Genomic DNA, 18575 nt, shown 5'->3' on the forward strand with positions numbered 1-18575 from the left:
GAGCTATTCGTCTATCCATCTGCTTGTCTTTTTCTCTTACACAGGAACAAAAGTACATGTTGTCCCTTTCACTGTTCATCTCTTTACAATAAGCCTTTTTTTTATAAACATCGGAGCCCGATTTTGCCTTTATCAATAGATAACCAAAAATTTGGGGTCCTGGCGACGACACGGGTGTAGAATGAGCTAAAGACGCATCGGGAAGTCACAATACAATAGTAGTATTGAGACTGTATTGAAAAATAAAGCAAATATGTTTTACTTGGTGTCATTTAAATGATTTTATTGCAAGATACATCTCATTTATTGGTAAACCCAGAAAACCTTGCATATATTTCTTCATCTAATTATATTTTGAGGACGTGTGATTATGTTGTCATTTATGTCTAATGATCGAGGAGATTGCGATCTATCCGCCTGGCACAAACAACGTCTCAAAAAGAGAAAACTACCAACAGGTTCCAAGATTAGTCGATCAGTGTATATAGATAAATGTCGATACACCTTGTATTTAATAATTATCATATTCTAACAGTGTTGATAATAGAAGTGCGATACACGTATTTATACCTATTTACACGTGTTAATAGGTTTAAAAATAATCATTTTATTGAAAAATATTATCTTTAAAAGGCTCTTTTCAGAAGAAAATGGAGCCCTCTTTAAGGAATTAAGAATAAGCGGCCAACCTTAGCGCGGCGTAATATTCCGATGTGAGTCGTTTAATACTATTTGATGTTTACTGTTTATACCTGCCTAATCAGTATTAATAAAATTTAATTGTCCTTACTTTTGCTAATTACAGGTAGCATGTATGTTGAATACAAGCTAACGAAATTAAGGATGAATTTATGACTGGGTTCAACCCCACCCCACCGCCGACTAACAGTAATTATAATTTCCTACAGTGAGGACAACGTAAGTTCGAAACACGTGAATCTGTAGGTTTAAAAATAATTCATAATTATTAAAATTATATATATATATATATATATATATATATATATATATATATATATATATATATATTGCTATATACTACTATATGTTGCTACTAATTCACTGCTGTCGCGAAAAGAGAAGTAACCAGGGAAAACAGAGAGAATGAAAGAATGAATAGGAGATAATTGGAGGGGATTTTATTGAAACCAGCCGAGTGATGTACATTGTTATTACATATGTGTTTATGGAGGAAAAAAGTAAGACTGAAATTAAACAAAGAACAAGTGAATTTATTAGAAGCCTGGAAAAATCATGGATCACAATAGAAAAAATGCGAGCATGAAAAGTTATATGGTTAAGCTTAAACATGGAAAAGTAAAAGTAAAAGTTAAAACTGGAAAAAAAAAAGGATAGGATATTCTAGTAAAACATAATAAATTTATAACTTAAAGTATTGCAGCATTAAGAATATTTTTTTAAATTCAATTTATAACATTATATAATCAATTCTTAATGCTGCAATAGTTTAAGTTATAAATTTATTATATTTTTTACTAGAGTATCTTGTCCTTTTCTTTTCCTGTTTTAGCAATTAGTCCTTCACTTTTCATGTTTAAGCTTAACCATATTACTTTTCGTGCTCGTATTTTTCTATTGTAATATATATATATATATATATATATATATATATATATATATATATATATATATATATATATTAGAACCTATAGAGAAAATAAAAAGCTCAATATACTAGATAGAGCAAACAAAAATATATAATGAAAATAAAAATTGAATAAATTACAATATTTATTAATCCATCGAAAGTTGTAAATACAAAAACCCCAGATAAGAATAGTAGTTGTCATGAACCATAATAACACAAATAACACAAATATTGCAAAATATATACCTTCACCTAAATAAAAACTACGAAACATAAATGCTTTTACATCAAAATAGTTTCATATAGACACGTGCTAACTATTCTCCTCAAAACGTTAACGAATTAAATTCATTTTATCAGAAAAGATAAGCAAATATTTCAAGTATCTGGTTGAATTTTATATTTTCGGTGCCGCTTTGGTTTGTTCTGAAAGTATCTACACCTTTACCGTCTTAGATTTTCTTTTTTGAATTTTTTGTTTCATTTTTACTTCAACTGAAGTTCTTAGAAATCAAAGAACCTCTTTCTTGGGACTAACATTTAATCTCTATACGGAATACACAGATATTGGAATGTTCCGTGAAATTCTTCTTTACTTCTCAAATGTTGAGTAAGTAATTGCCTAGTTTATTATGTTATTATAATATATCTTTCTTGTGGTTTTATGATTTTATCAGATTCCACGATACAAACTCATCTAGTCTAGATGAGCAGCCGACATAGTTGTTATTTTATGCAACATCGCTAAGAGAAAGTGCTCTATTCCTCGTATAAGCCAATTTGGCGCAGCCGCACTGAAGGGATCTTATTTTGTGCAAGGAATAGTATGTTATTTTGAATACGTGGTCTGGGTATACTTGTGAGGAAAGTATCTTCATACCAAACCCCCGGACAGAGATACCTCGGAATCTCGAGGATAACCTCTTGTAAGCATTCAAGTTATCCAATTATTATTATTATTTTTCAATATACGAATCTTCGTGTCAAGGTTCGATCCTTCGATTCCATTGTGCATGTGACCCGCAGTCGGGATCAACGAAAATCTTATGATGATTAACGGAAAATGACGAAAATCCAGTTGGTTTAAATTAGCGTACAGTCTCCGTTCGTCGGAATAGATTACTAAAACTTCAGCGATTTCACCTTGAATAATTACATACAATCTATCTATCTATCTATCTATCTATCTATCTATATATATATCCATAAAAGTGAACGTGTCTGTGTGTCTGTCTGACTGCGTGTCTGTGTACATTTCACTACGCAATAACTTTAACAATTTTCAGTCTACAGACTCGAAATTTGATATGCAGGGTACTGAGATTTGGGAAAATCGATGTGATCCATTTTCGGCCAAAAATTTGGCTGTTAAGGGGTCAAAGTTCACCGATTTGACCTTTGAGAACTCTACAAAACTCCTCCGACAATTTTGGGTTTAAACACTTGAAATTTTAGATATAGGTTCCTTGGACATGTATCTAACTTAATAACTTGATGTGAGCCCAAAACAATAAATGTTTAGGGGTCACAATAGGGGTCAAAGTAAAATAAAATTGACCCATGCTCGTATTTCTATAAAAGTGAACGTGTCTGTGTGTCTGTCTGTCTGTTTGTGTACAGACAGACAGACAGACACATAGACACAATTTTTAGTCTACAGAATCGAAATTTTACACAGACACAATGTTTAGTCTACAGAATCGAAATTTGATAAACAGGGTACTGAGATTTGGGGAAATCTATGTGATCGGTTTTCGGTCAGAAATATGGTTATTAAGGGGTCAAAGTTCAACGATTTGACCTTTGAGAACTCTACCAAACTCCTCCGACAGTTTCGGGTCTAAACACTTGAAATTTTAGATATAGGTTCCTTGGACATGGATCTAAATTAATGACTCGATTTGAGCCCAAAACAATAAATTTTAAGGGGTCATAATAGGGGTAAAAGTTAAAAAAAAAATTGACCTCTGCGGTCTTTACCAAATTACTCATTACCGTTTTTTTTTTGTTTTGTTTTTTTTTGCTCAGCACACACCTCCAAACACCCGGACAACGCCGAGCACCCATTCTAGTATATCTATAAAAGTGAACGCGTCTGTGTGTCTGTCTATCTGTGTGTCTGTGTATATTTTCCTACGCAATAACTCTTTCAATTTTTAGTCTACAGACTCGAATTTTTTTTATTTTTTTATTTTTTTTGCTCAGTATACACCTCAAAACACCCGGACAACGCCTGACACCCATGCTAGTGCTATAGAAAGCTATTATAACGTTTTGTTGCAGACCCACCTGCACATGATTGTAACGTTACTTCGTAACGTTAGAAACATGTTACCTTGTAACCAGCTCGCCTCCTCCAGCTGCAAGTTTCGGAGTTAAGTCGGCTCAGATTTGCTCATCATAATATCATATCTAATCGGTGCATTTTGGAGAGTCAATAAATATATAATTCTAAAAAGATTTTTATTTAAATTGCTCAGGACAACTCGCTTGATACATCAAGCGATTTGTCCTGAGCAATTTAAATAATAAACAGAAAGGACGAAAGATGATTTAGACTGCTTATTTTATTTGACGGCATATCAACATTTTTCATGTTATTTAATGCCAAATCCAGTCATTTTGGTAAAAAGTTCTATGCTTCAAGTTCTTTCCACCTCTAATTAAGTATATTAAGTATTTATTCATGGACTTGGGTTTGGTTGTTTTGTTTTACCGCATATAAATCTTTGTTATTTAGTGCTGAATCCTGCCATTTTGGTAAAAGATTCATGCTTCAAATTCTTTATATTTTAAAATATTTATTCATGATGTTTGGTAGTTTTGTAGAGGAAATTATTGCTTTTTGGCTTTGCAGAACATGACTGAGTTTTGAAAAGGGAAAATAGACATAACATCAATGCTTGGTGCATTTAAGGTCAGGAGAATTCAAAACAGGATATTTTTTTTAAACTGACGGTAATAAATTCAAAGATAAAATAATCGAACAAGTCGAGTTAATATGGCAGTGACGGACCCGGTCACCCATGCTGGAAATATCTCAAATGATGCACATCCATGCGATATGTGGCACTTGAAAGTGCTGCTGGAGCTACTGGAGATACCGGTGGCTAAATGGTTAATGGCATGGAATGAACGCCTGTGTATGTCAGTTCGTTTCACAAAAACTCTTCCATCTAAGCCACAACTAATCTGAAGAGGAAGCAAATAAATAGTTCGGCCTCCTGTACTATTACCGGAGAAAGTGGCAACTAGAAAAGCACTATGACCTCACATATGCAAAGAATATTTAAATACTTTCATTATTATTCATTGGCTTTTACAAAGTTAAATAATCAACGCCCAAGACTGGTAGATATATGCGTGTAAAAACGCTGTCTTCCGTTTGAAATACATGAGCAACCGAGGGCGTCGGTCTCGTATACATTTACAGGCTTGAAATGGGGTGGGAGTTGAATAATGGTTGCTGGAGGAAAATGAAAGATAACAGACATGATGTAATGTATAGAATTCCCTTGTTTGGTTTAGTCGTTTACAAAATAAAATGCATTGTCGATGATATATTGCCTACTTTAAAAGCGAAATCTTAGCTTACAATTTCTACTGGTTAAATGAAACCGGACTATGCTTTTGTTTAGGCTTTACATACTGGAATTTAAGGGTGTCGGTTGTAAAGCGAGAAAAAACATACATTTATATACTACGGTGTTGAATATCAATAGTAAAAATATCAAAAGCTGGGCCTTCATAGCAGTTACTTTCTATAATTGTGAGTCCACGGACATTCTTGTGGTATGCTCACAAGTTTTCCTAGACAGTTTTGGGTATGTTCGTTTGTTGGGAGATATCTTCCCTTCCGTCTGTTCCCCCTTAAGCCCAACTCGGCCTCAAAGCCACCAGAATTTAGGCCATTATTGAAATAACGTTTTCCCTGTTGGGTGAGGGTATGGCTGGCTTTGGTCCTGTGCAATTCTAGGAAGTCCACCCTCCCAGACTTTGTCTTCTCACTTTGAAAAAGGGTTAGTTTATCGGTAATCACCTGAACCGCCCTCTACCGGGGAATGCTGACGGAACTACCCAGACATATTTTGCAAGACATGGTGCTCTTCCTCGCTGGCTTTTCAATCCTACTATTCTGTTATTTTTCTACATCATCCCGCTGCGGGATGGAGACAAATACCCCCCCCCAAGTTCAACTCTTCTAGATGGAACAGTGGCATTGTAGTAATGCCAGAACTATGCCGTCTGAAACTTCAGTCCTAACTGGCCATGCATGGTGGATAGGTTTAATACCAAGTAAATCCATGAAGAGTCGATATCAGAATCCATAGTCGTCTGCTTTATGTAGCAACCAAAGACGTGTCCGGAAGTCAACAGAGTAAAAGTGACCACGTGACAACGCTGCTTCTGCGACATTCTTTTGTGTGTTATGCAATCTGTTGCAAGCAACTGCTAAATTTTGCTTTTCTTGGTGCCAGAAGTAAAAACCTGCAGTCATGCCGGTTAACGAACAGCTGTGACTAACGTGGATGACTTCATGTAAACTAAACAATCCTGAAGCACGATCTTTGTGAGCTGCATGACGAAGTGAGATTCAAACAAAAATCCGCAACTTTAAATAAAATCATTGTCGTGTTCGTTTCTTGTTTAACAACAAACTGAATATTTAACATTCGTATCCCAGTTTCAAATATGTTTGTTTCATATACATCTCTCTTTAGATGATCTATCAGTAAGGCATACTTGCAGACACATACAGATTTTTTTCAGATATAGTTACCTCGCAATGTTGTCTGTAAAAATCAACTATTACTATTATTATGTTTAAAATACTATACTCCAACTTCGACCTCGAGTAACGTTGAACGTTTTTATAGTAATTGAAAACTTCTGAAATGAAAATGTAGAAAAATATGCTACCATTTAAAGATGAGATCTGATATGTCTTTTTTTTTAAAGATAATTAAAAGATGTGTTGTGTTTTGATGACTCACGGTGTTCGACAATAGCGTTAACGTGTATCTTAGGTTCATCATATAAATGGATATTTTAAGGTCGTAAAGCAAATGGGCATTTTATGGTTGTAATAGAAATAAGGTTGTCTTCAAGTCCAATGTAAACAAGTTCTTGATGAGCCGTTCCACTTAAGTTAACAAATTTACCGAATTTACATTACGAACTAGCTTATTACTATATTATCCAATGTCAATACTGTACACTCTTTAACCCTTATCCTCGAGTCGCCTCTGGGCCTTGATAAGTGGTGATGCCTATGTAAAAAAAAGAAAAGAATTTTAAGATCGTAAAGTAAATAGGGATTTTAAAATAAATTGAAGCATTATCATCCTGACATTTTTATCTGTATCTAGTTGGACCAAACTTATAAAAATATTATTTCTCAAGCGTTTTGAACCTCTGTCTGAAGATGACCTCCTTTATTTCCTGCCGTATACGCGTGTCCGTCTCCATATTTTCAAACTCTCTCTTCCGAAACTAAAAGTCGCAGAACGGCGTTAAGCGCCTCAATTGATTGGATTTTTATGGACCGTTTGTTTTATTGGTCTTTAACTGGTTAAAATAGTTTTTAAGGGGTCAAAAATGGGTCAAACTTGAAAAATAAACCTCTGTAAGGTAAACGACAATTTTAAGGTCATAAATTAAATGGAGATTTTAAAGTCGTAAAGTAAAAATAAAACCAAAATAGAACAAAAATATAACTATTTCAATTTTCCTAGTTCTCCAAGTGCCCCCTCACCAGAGCAGACGCGGTAGCTGTAATGTATCTTAGGACGTGCCTAACTTTTATACAGGTAGAAGCTCGTATTAAGAGTTAGGCACTTTCTGGAACGGTAGAATGATCCAAACACTTTTGTAGTTCTACATTGACATCAGCGTTCCAATAATTTTAGGTGTCTTTCCTAAGTTTTAATTAATAAATTATAAAATATTATTACAATAAATATTTATCTTATTTTTTATATATGTAATTATTTTTACAACGTTGATGGGAGTATGCGCTCTAATGAGCACCGTTATACATTTTTTTTTTTTGCTTTTTATTTTAGATTTGTTTTCAGTAATCGTCTATAACTGGCCTGTTATCAATGCGAGATTGTATAGACGAAATCACCTGCTTCAATGATAGATAAGAACACTTTCACCTGATACCAATATCGAACGTTCTCTATCGGAGGCATTTTACGATTAATCAAGTGAATGCTATATAACGTATCAATAAACGAACTTGAAAACAGAGAGAAAAAAAGGATTAAGATTGAAACATCAGTTTAAATATTCAATGGGTAAGACTTTCTTTTATATCCCTTCCTCCACTCTACCCCAATAAATGCGTATATAAATATAGAATGAACGAAAAAGGAATTGCATAACCTCTCCGGAGAGCTTCGCCACATGATTGAGAACAGAACTTATGCCCAGAAAGCTGTCGTTTCGTTGTGTCAACACAGGTATAGATTAGAGGTTATAGTGAAGTACTTTCTAAAGGCATCCGCATGGCTGTTTTTTTTTTTTTTTTTTTTTTTTTTACGAAGAGGTTTCGTCGCCTTCCCGGGGGGGGGGGCTAAATGAATAATGACACGAGTTGACAACCTGGGTGTGCCAAGTTCACTTAGGGATGTTGGCAACCTTCGCGTGCCCCCCCCTCGTAAGTATCCGATGTCTTTCTTGAAAGAATTCTAACTGGAAAGATATCGAGAAACGAGCGCCAACAATAATCATCTGATTCATACGAAATGAATGAATGATGCTCATCTTACTAAACGTATGATTTGGGGGAAGGGGTTTCGTCGTCTTCCCACATTGATCACCAAGAAAATAATTCCTTCTCCCCCGCTCTCTTACACGCACGCACACACACACACACATACATACACACACACACATGAGAAAACTATACACACACTAGCAATTTTAATATTTGCGCTAAAGAATAATTTTTTAATTTCGTTTAAATTTTGTTTTCACTTCACTTAAACTAAAATTCACATACTAATCTTGAAACTACTTTTATTCTATCGAGTAGAAATGTAGGAGTGGGGTAGATACTGGCGAATGGCAGTGTTAACTTCGAATTCTCTTTTATAGATGTTGCCAACCTTCAGATGACTTTCCTGTAAGTACCCGATTTTCAAAAAAGAATTGAAAAATCAATGACAACAAAAGATTCAAACTGATAAAAAAAAATCTTACCATGATTCGTACGAATTTATTTTTGTTTTATCGCGTCAATTTATTTCTCTACAAGATATAAATATAAATTGTATGCTTAGGGCTCGGAATTGAATTAAAGGTGAATGTATATATATGTGTGTGTGTGTGTGTGTGTGTGTGTGTGTGTGTGTGTGTGTGTGTGTGAAATGCGGGAAATTCTGTGTGGTTTAATTGTCATATATGTTTTCATAACTTATATACGTGTTTGTGTATGTGTAAAAATCATGCCGGACGAAACTATTTCAAGTGCTTAGAGAAAGAAAGAAAACAAATAGCAAGTGAGACAATCCCCATTGCGTGAAATTAAGATGTTTTCTTTCTTGTCTTCATTATAAATAACGTTTTGTTATGTTCATTATAATTAACGTTAATTATGTTTTCGTTCTTTTCTTCGTTATAAATAAAGAGTGATACTTTTTAACTTTCCAGCTTGAGACGTTTTCTTCTTATTTATTTTTACGTCATTAATTAAGATGTCATTTCGTATCAATATTAGTGTGAACACTGGCGAAGCCTCATTTTTTTCTTCTTATTAGTTTTGCGACAGAGAGTTTACATTAATATAATAATAATTGAATATGTGCAATTGTATTGTTTGTCTAAAAGTAATAGAAAAATTATTGCTTCCATTGTTTTACTTTTTATTGTTAGTCTATATAATAATCTGCTTGCTCCTGCCCTATTTAGTCCGTACGTTATGCTTGGAAAAAAGTCTAATATAATTTTTGAATGCCAGCCTGCTTTAAAAAGGCTAAATTAGTGAAATTTACCTTTAAAAAGGCCAATATGGCAACCCTCAACAAGAATATGATGTAGCCTCGTTTTCAAATCTATATAATTATAAAACTCAAATGATCTTGTAACGATGTATGTAACTCACTTTCCGGTTTACGACATCCGGTTGCGCATGCGCGCATGACCTGCGCACTGAAATATTAACGTTATTATTTCGAAATTATTATTTAACATGGGAAAAGTGGGGGTTAAAATTCCTTAAACATAACACAGAAATGAACGATGTAAAAAAAAAAGAAAAGAAAAAACAGACAGTATTAACAATTGTTTATTTGGATAAATTAAACGCGAAAAAAACAAAAAACAAAAGAATTGGAACGCTGAAATATTAACGTTATTATTTCGAAATTATTATTTAACATGAGAACAGTGAGGTTTAAAATAACTTAAATGTAATACAGAAATGAACGATGTAAAAAATAAAAATAAAAAGCAGATATATCAAAATTTGAATTTAACTATAATAAGTATTATGGTATCTGTTCAGTGCACATTTACCTATAAGTATGGCGAACCACTTATAATTCAGTAACTGTAAAAAAATTTTTTCAAAAATAACCAATTATAATAAACAGAACGACTCATAGAAATATATCTATATTCTTTTTTCATTTTAATATACTTTCATAGAAATCTTTCTGTTATGTAAAAAAAACAAACTATTTTCTTTGCGTCACAAGTGTCACGCTCATGCCTGAATTCCAGAACTAATATAACATACTGACCCAACGGGTCACGGGTAGTCTAGTATTATTATAATGATATATTATCATTGTTGTATTGGTGTGAGAAAGGAATTTAATTTCGACATGCAGCAGTTCTTCACTGAAGAAGACGTTGGCGAAACGTTACGTAAAAAGGGAATATTCAAAAGGCAAAAAAGGAAGAACACTGTCTGCCAAAAGAATATGGACTGAAAGAGTAAATTAAAGATGGTATCTTACAATGTGATTTTGTTATTTGCATTGAGCTATGTAGCACAATATTCCTTCTGAGTATTTATTTGTATTTATTAATTTATCTCATTTGGGTCAGTTCTATACTTAAAATACAATGGATACTACTTTTATGGAAATGTTAATAAAGTCATTTTTCTGCGTGTTATTAGTTGTTCTGTCAAAAAATAATCTTTTACCGGAAAGTAAATCTTTTACCGAAAAGTATCAGCTTTATCAAAAAATTTCTTGATTAAATATATTCCTAATTTCGTGGAATTTCCACAGGCCCCCGTAAATCTATCTATATAAATAAAACAGTAGATGTGCGTGTATGTGTCTATATGTCTATATGTAAATATTTAACCGATAAACTGTTAAACTACTGGTCACGTTACTACGGGAACTAACAGGAAATAATAATCATATAACAAGGTGGTCTATAACGAGTAAAATTTTTGTTTGGGTGGATGAATAACGTGTACAGACATATTTCGGCAAGCTGAAATATAAATTGTTCATTTCAACTTGCTGACATATTTTTATTTCTTTCTGCGCATGCCCAAATTTTATTAATTTTTTCAAGTCGTTTAATATTAAATATTTCTTACTTATTTCTCGATAGTTAGACGCGGTTGGAACGATTGGTTTCGATTCTAGCTGATGGCAGTCAAGTCATTTTTTAAAACTTTTGAAATCACTGCTATATATAGGTACAATATAATATTCAATAGAGAATTGGCTCTGTACTAATGAATACGAAATCTGCATAAATTAAAATATCATAATTAAGCGTATATTACGACCCAGCAAGTTCAGGCTACCCCCGACCGCTAGTATTTAATAAGTCATTTTTATTATGAATAAATAAGATGACTGGCTATGATTAAAGCACGAATTTAATTGTCTACAAATCTAATACTTCTGAGAAAACTATAATCGTATTGTTATTATAATTACTTGATTTAATTTACAATAATAAGTCTGTATGGGTAAAATGATTTTGAAAAATGAAATTAGTCAAACAATATTTGATTACTTCCATTGAATGTAAACGTTTTTACACTATAAAATAAGCACACTTTTATTTCCATATTCGTATTGGTTTTGAGAGAAAACGTTTACTTCAGATAAAGTATTTGCAGATAAGTAGTACCTTTCCGAGTTGACCTCCACGAATGCCCAAGACTGAAACAGTATAAAATTGCTTAGTTTAAAAGAACATCCTTCACCGACGGAGGTGAAAATAGACAATATGAGGACAGAGTTGGACATGTGCTCAGTTTTTAATGTGGACAATATAAAAAAATATAGCTCTCTCAAAAGAGCCATTCTGGATTGGAACAAAAATTTTTTAAAAAGGCGCCAAATAAGGATATCTTCTTCACTGACCGAAGACAGAAAAGATTAAGTGTAGCATCAGAACAGATACTACACTTTGTTCCGAGCCATCAGCAGATTAGGAGTTCTCTTTGATGATTACATGGAGTCATTTGGCAGTAGATGCTCCTAAAATATTTCGAGTGTCACCGCTCTCCATAGTGATACGTAAAGTTGGTAACCACAGTTACAGAATCATCACCTATGTCATCTTCATATATATATCAATAATTTGACGGACTTTCAACATGTCATGTTCAGATAGATATGAGCACTCACTTAAAAATGACAGCAAATGTTATTTGCAAATTTATCTCAATGTGCAATGCAGGGCAAAATAAAAAGTATGTGTATTGTAATACAAACCCAAATGTTACATTATTAATTTCTCTGGTTTTTAACAGTATTTTTTATAATTTTTTATTTTATTTTTTGTCGCGTGCAAGCGACTTTATAAGTCACTCCGTCGGTCGGTCGGTCGGTCGGTCGCTCTCTCCGTAACACTTTTGTGCTTGGCCTTTTTGGTTAAGATCAAAGGTCTGTTGTTAACAGATGCTGGTCTTAGCTTTTTATGCTTTTCTTGGCTCAAAGAGTAGTATCTGTTCCGGCAGATACTGCTAGCAAAGACCATATGTGGGGTCAACCCCACATATAAGACCTTGGTCAATGTAGGGGAAACCCTTCATATCAATTATCATTATCCAGCTCCCCTACTCCCCGGGGAGCTGGTCCCCATTTCCCCTTTACTCCTCACATTAAAAATCGGCCTTGTGCCTAATTTGCTCGGTGGGGGAGCAAATAAATACCAACCCTTCATACCAATTGTCACTATCCAGCTTCCTTACTCCCCGGGTAGTTGGTCCCCATTTCCCCTTCACTCCTCACATTAAAAATCGGCCTTGTGCCTAATTTGCTCGGTGGGGGGGGGACAAATAAATACCCTTTTCTTGACCTTTTGGTCAAGATCAAAGTGTAGTATCTGTCTTACTACATGCTGTACTTATGTTTGTAACTTTGTGATATAAAGTGGGGATCACGTTTCTGTATTAATTTAATGTAAAATGATCACCCACTTTACAACCAGTCAGTCTCAAAGCCATTCAAGTCATTCTCCAGATCATTGAAGTTGTTTTTGAAGGATTCCAGTTATCATTTAAGTCATTCTTAAGGTCATTCAATTCATCCTTAAGTTCATTAAAGTCATTCGAAGTCATTTACTTTTTATTTATTTAAGTCATTTCAGCCCATTTTTATGGTCATTTTAGTTTATCTTTAAGAATTTCATGTCAATCCTACATTCACGCATTCATTCATTACACGAGAGCACGCGACTAATGGCTGTCGGCCTTGTTTAACTAGTTTTCCCAATTTACCGTGTTAAACAGAGAGTCCGGTGCCATTTTAAATTTTCCAATACATCGGTAAACACTGTATGTTTTCGAGCTGAATAAACATGTTACATTAAATAAAAACACTAAAAAATTATCTAGTTAGGTAGAAAAGTAACTTATCTTGTCTTTGATAACATTTATTTGTTATATATTTGTTATTTGACAATTTTTATCGTATCTATATGTATAGTAATACACTTTTTATCGTATCTATATGTATAGTAATACAAACCCTAACATTTAAATCAGAGAAAATTACGAATCCTAACAATAGTCAAACTATGCTGAAGAGGGGTAGGACTCCGAAACACGCGTGTCCGTAGATTATTGTTTTTTAAAAAATAGTAAATAAATTAAAAAAATACGTCCAAATAAATAATGGGCGACTTTCTAAGAAAAACATCGGAACTCCGAGGCGGAGACGTTAACCTTAATATCGTTTAAAAAATCAACAACAAAAACTACGTAAACAGATAAACGATTAAAACTAAACAGTAAATTATCTATGGCCTCATTGCGTCATGGGTTAGGGCGCTGGACCGAAATATATAAGGTCCGGGTTTCGAATCCTTACAACAGTCAAGCTATGCTGAAGAGGAGTAGGACTCTGAAACACGCGTGTCCGTAGATTACTGTTTTTAAAAAATAATAAATGAATAAATAAATAATACGTCTAAATATAAAATGGGCGACTTTCTAAGAAAAACACCGGATCTCCGAGGTGGAGACGTTAACCTTAATATCTTTTAAAAAATCAACAACAAAAACTACGTATATAAATATATTATTTTAACAACCTCAGTTATTAACTTAGTCTATATATATAATTAAAGATATATGTTTCTATATGTCTATATACAATATTCACTACTAAACTAATTAATCTATCATTATAAATTTTGTAACACACTTGTTATGCATACAATGTGGGCTATATTTAGTTTAACTTGATTTAATGCAAAGAGGGAAAATAGAGGATGGAAGCTCCTGGTGAAAATTAAGAGACCTCATATTTTTGTGAATAGATATTAGACATCAATTAGTATTCCCTAAATTTCAGGGTTTTTTTTTTAAATATTTTAAAAAGTTTTAGGAGGTATAATATAGACACAACCTCCCATCAAATATCCAAATATTTCAGATGTTCATTAATTTTGATCCATAAACATGGTTCCCTAGTTTCAATTTCTAACATTTTAAAATTTCTAGAATGACAATTCAGTAATGGATTTTGATTAAAAATAAAATAAGAATTTTTAGATATAAGGTTTTATAATCATATATATTTGGATTTTAATCTTCGTAAGTCGGCATAAAAATGGTGCAAAACTGTTTTAATTTTACTCGTCTTCGCCATTTTTTTTTTTTAGTTTATTGTATAGACTGCAGCAACACAAAACATTGACGTTTCACCAATTCTATTTATATACACATCTTCCCCATAATCAAATGACGCTCATCAATTGTAAATAATTATTAAAATTGCAACGGTTATTAAAGCCAACATCGTTTACACATATATTTTTAAAGTAATTTTTCTGTTTTTTATTTCACTCCGTGATGATGATGATGATGATGATGATGATGATGATGATGATGATGATGATTTGTTATCTCAGAATTAAATCACATTCTTTTCTTTTTCTTTTGTATGTTTTTCTTTTTACTTTCTTTTCCTTTTTCCTTTTTTTTCTTCTTATTTTCTTTCTTTCTTGCCGAAGTTGCGTCATGTCCTTATATTTTCTTCTTTTTTTCTTTCGGTTATTCTGTCTTTTCACCCATTTTTAAACAAGCTTGAACGATGCAAACGACAAAATTCCATACCCAATACTCATATCTGTAACATTATATCGCTTTGACTACGAGTAACTCAACCACACCCTGATTACGGTTTGAGGGGCTGTTTTACATTTGCTTCGGACGGGAAACTAAACCAAGAAATAAATGTTTTATTCGACGCGGTTGCAATTAATGAAGATGTCGTTGAGCTTGGTGTTTATCTTGAATGGTAATTTTATTGAGCTGAATCAGGGTTGGGGCCAGGGTTTTATTGAGCTGAGTTCTATGTTCTAAAAAATCAGAGTTGTCATCATAGTTTTTTTTCTGTAACTTTTTTTTCATTCTGTAACGTTATTCATGTTCTATTTTTGTTTTGTTTTCTCGCAGAATCATTATTTTATAAAAGAAAAAGATCGGCAATCATCAGCTCACATTGTAATTCTTTTGAACCCGTCGAATTTCCCGTCGTTGTCTCGTTAACAGAAATATTTGAAGTTATTTTGACATGCCGTAGGTAGTCTGCGCAATAGGCAGTGACGTTCCTCTCATTGTTTCTTCTTTCTCTTCTTTTCCGTGGTTGTTAACAGATAACTTATAGTCGTATTCTTTGTTTCTCTAATAGAATAATAGTGAGAAAAAAAGCTACGCTAACAAAATTTTTGCTCTATAGTGTCATGTTCTTTATTCTTACGTAAACTTGCTTTCACCGCTCTTCAAAGTAGAGGGAGGAGATTGAGATCCGAAAAAGACGTCTGAGTGCAAACATTTTATCAACCAAAGAGTTTTGCTATCTTTTTCGCTACATGTTACTTTACACTTCCTGCTCGTGACGTCATATTTTGGCACGTATCTTTAATTCCAATCTTTAATATTACATGGAATTTTCCGCTTGTTTGCTTAATGTAGAAGCTAATGTTTAGAATGCATCCATGGCTTGACATTGCTGCAATATATTGTATGTAGGGATTAAATGTATAGTCACTTTGTTATTAAAGTTCTGATCAAAAACGAATGAATTAATAAATAAATAGAATAATTAAAAAAAAAAATCCATTGATTAAACAATAGCCAAAGTCTTATCGGAGCCTTACTTCTCCACATCGTATAAAGTATTCACGAAATAAGTCATTCATTCATTTCGCATGAATCAGATGATTCTCTTGTTGGCACTGATTTCCTCGATATCTTTCTAGTTAGAATTCTTTCTAGAAACATATCGGGTATTTACAGGTGTCCTAAATGAAAGTATTGCTGTGAAAAGAAAAGGATTCGAACTTTGCACACCCAAGTTGCCAGTGCGTGTCGTTAACCACATAACCACCGTAACTTCCCATTATCGAAGTTATGCCATGGAAACATGTTGATAATTCAAGCACTATTTATTCAATCAGGAGAAAATTTGCATTTATCAAAAAATGTCAGATTCAGAAATATCGGAAGTTATAATTCTACAGAATTTCGACCGTGACTCTACCTTTTTCAATGTCAAAGGTCAAAGGTCATATAAAATGTATCTACAACATGGGTCAAGTAGTGAGCTTCTATGAAACTGAAGTTGTTGCCAAAAGTGTGACATTTACCTATTTTGTGAGCTTTTACCTAGATATCCCAGATGATTTTTTATCGTTAATATTTCACATTAAAAAAATAAATGGGAATTAGAGTTTTTCTTTACTATTTAGCGTTTAAAATTGATAAACCAGATTAGCTTAAATATTTGTAAATAGTGTCACGATATTCCTGCTAAACATTTATTAGTATAAAAAAGAAGTGGCGTACCACTATATATAACACACCCACCAACCACCCGCTTCCAGATACTAAGCAATTCGAAAAACCTAACGACTCTATTATGTGTGGACTCCACCCAGTGGACGAAACCTAGACATAGATCAATATGCTAAAACAGCAAGGCTACATTTAGATGAATTTCTTCCCAATAAAGAACATCTCAACAAAAACCAAAACATTTCTCTTCGAGAACGACGAGCTATTCACACCCTAAAAAATAACTATGATATCACAATCAAATCAGCGGACAAAGAAGGAGCCATAACCATTATGGACACCGTTAAATATACTGAGGAAGCGGAAACCCAATTCAAAGACACACATTTCTACAAAACACTCAACATTCAGCTATAAACTAGAACTCACAAATCTTATAAAAAATCCTTATTTTTCCAAGATCATTACTTCCCTCATCCCCACAAATCCTAAAGCAGCTAACTTTTACACTACTCCTAAATTACATAAACTTCACAAACTCATAACAAACACAGAAACTACGACCGCTACACCTCAAACTTTGGCCCTCAATCCTGACAATATTTATGAACTGGCGAAATCCCTTAACATCTCACCCCCTGGTAGACCCATATCAGGTGTTGGCACCCTAACAGAATTTATCTCTGGATATATAGATAAAATGTTAACCCCTTTATTACCCAACATCCCTAGCTATATTAAGGACACCACACATTTTCTTAACACTATTGGACAAATCGACAATCTTTCACAAGAAAGTATTTTAGTCACCTTAGACGTATCAGCTCTATGCACTAACATCCCTCATGACGAGGGAGTACAAGCCTGTAAAACATTCCTCCTTCACAATAATTTCCCCAACGACAAAATAGAAGACATCTGTAAGTTTATATACTTCATCCTCACACATAACAATTTTAAATTTCACAATCAAAATTATCTTCAAATAAAAGGAACCGCCATGGGCACTAAAATAGCTCCTAGTTATGCCAACATTTTTATGCATATGCTAGAAACCAAACTTCTTAAAAACTTCCCCCTCAAACCGTCCCATTTTTGCCGATACATTGATAATATTTTTTTCATATGGCCACATGGACTAACCAACCTAAACAATTTCCACGAATACATCAATAATTCACATAACAATATAAAATTTACCATGGAACACTCATACAACTCCATCCCATTCTTAAATGTCACTATCATATCCCATAACAATAGACTATCTACGTCCCTCTATATTAAACCCACAGACAATCAGACATTCCTCAATTTCTATAGCAACCATCCATTAAACCTAAAAACTCTATCATTTACAGTTCATGCATACGAATAAAACGCATCTACTCGGACCCCCTAAACTACAAACACCACATCACAAAGCTTACGCAAAAATTCATCAATAATCAATATCCCATTAAGTATATTAAACAAGTCATAAAACACTAATAAAATTGACAGATCATGTCTTCTCTAGCGCAAACAAAAAAAAAACATTAACAAACGCATCCCAATGGTTTTCAACCACGGCCAACACAAGCATAAAATTACAACGCACCTAAAGAAAACTTACAACAACCTAAAAAAAAGAACTCCACTATTAAGTCTATATTTTACCTTCCACCAATTAATGCGATCAAACAACCACCCAATCTCTCAGCCATACACACACCCGCAAACACACAC

General features: G+C 33.4%; 1 protein-coding gene across 1 annotated transcript in view; it reads left to right on the forward strand.

The window, feature by feature from the left end:
- The first annotated feature begins 3689 nt into the window (after window positions 1-3689).
- Window positions 3690-18575, forward strand: part of LOC145291048 (beta,beta-carotene 15,15'-dioxygenase-like) — an 86313-nt gene continuing 71427 nt past the window's right edge. The window contains exon 1 of the mRNA XM_080136554.1: window positions 3690-7911. Within this exon, the coding sequence (XP_079992680.1) occupies window positions 7908-7911 (4 nt within the window). The 5' untranslated portion in view covers window positions 3690-7907. The remainder of the gene's footprint in view (window positions 7912-18575) is intronic.

The sequence above is a fragment of the Euprymna scolopes genome, chromosome 12 (assembly GCF_053919585.1).
Source record: "Euprymna scolopes isolate OS-2025 chromosome 12, ASM5391958v1, whole genome shotgun sequence".
In the NCBI taxonomy this organism is placed as follows: domain Eukaryota; kingdom Metazoa; phylum Mollusca; class Cephalopoda; order Sepiida; family Sepiolidae; genus Euprymna; species Euprymna scolopes.